Source organism: Athene cunicularia, assembly GCF_003259725.1.
Source record: "Athene cunicularia isolate RWA chromosome 10 unlocalized genomic scaffold, athCun1 chr10_part1, whole genome shotgun sequence".
Taxonomy (NCBI): domain Eukaryota; kingdom Metazoa; phylum Chordata; class Aves; order Strigiformes; family Strigidae; genus Athene; species Athene cunicularia.
The window spans coordinates 1,955,060-1,955,449 of NW_020799112.1; the positions used below are offsets into that span (position 1 = coordinate 1,955,060).

General features: G+C 58.2%; 1 protein-coding gene across 1 annotated transcript in view; it reads left to right on the plus strand.

Annotated features, from left to right (window-relative positions):
- Positions 1–266: 266 nt before the first annotated feature.
- Positions 267–390, plus strand: part of LOXL1 (lysyl oxidase like 1) — a 7,936-nt gene continuing 7,812 nt past the window's right edge. The window contains exon 1 of the mRNA XM_026856006.1: positions 267–343. Coding sequence (XP_026711807.1) covers positions 267–343 — 77 coding nt within the window. The remainder of the gene's footprint in view (positions 344–390) is intronic.

Sequence of the window (390 nt, forward strand, 5' to 3'; positions counted from 1 at the left end):
CCCAAATATTGAAGGCACGTGTCATGCCAGGGTTTTAAAAGAGTGTAAAAAAGCAGAAATTTCAGGTTTTCATCCCGAGTGGATGCCTTTTGCTTGCAGTCAGCGCTTTGCAGCCTTTGCCCCAGCTCCTGGGGGGCAGGATCCCTGCCGGAGGCAGTTCCTAGGACCAAAACCCCGCGGAATTTGCCCCAAATTTTGAAGGTATGAAACGTGCCAGGGTTTTAAAACAGGGTCCGGAAGCCTACATCTCAGGGTTTTTATCCCGAATGGAACTTTGCGTGCGGCCAGCGCCCTGCAGCCCTTCCTCGCGGCTCATCCAGGGCAGGATCCGTGCCGGAGGCGGGTCCTAGGACCCGGCGGCGCCGCTCCCCCCCCCCCGCTTCCCTCCCC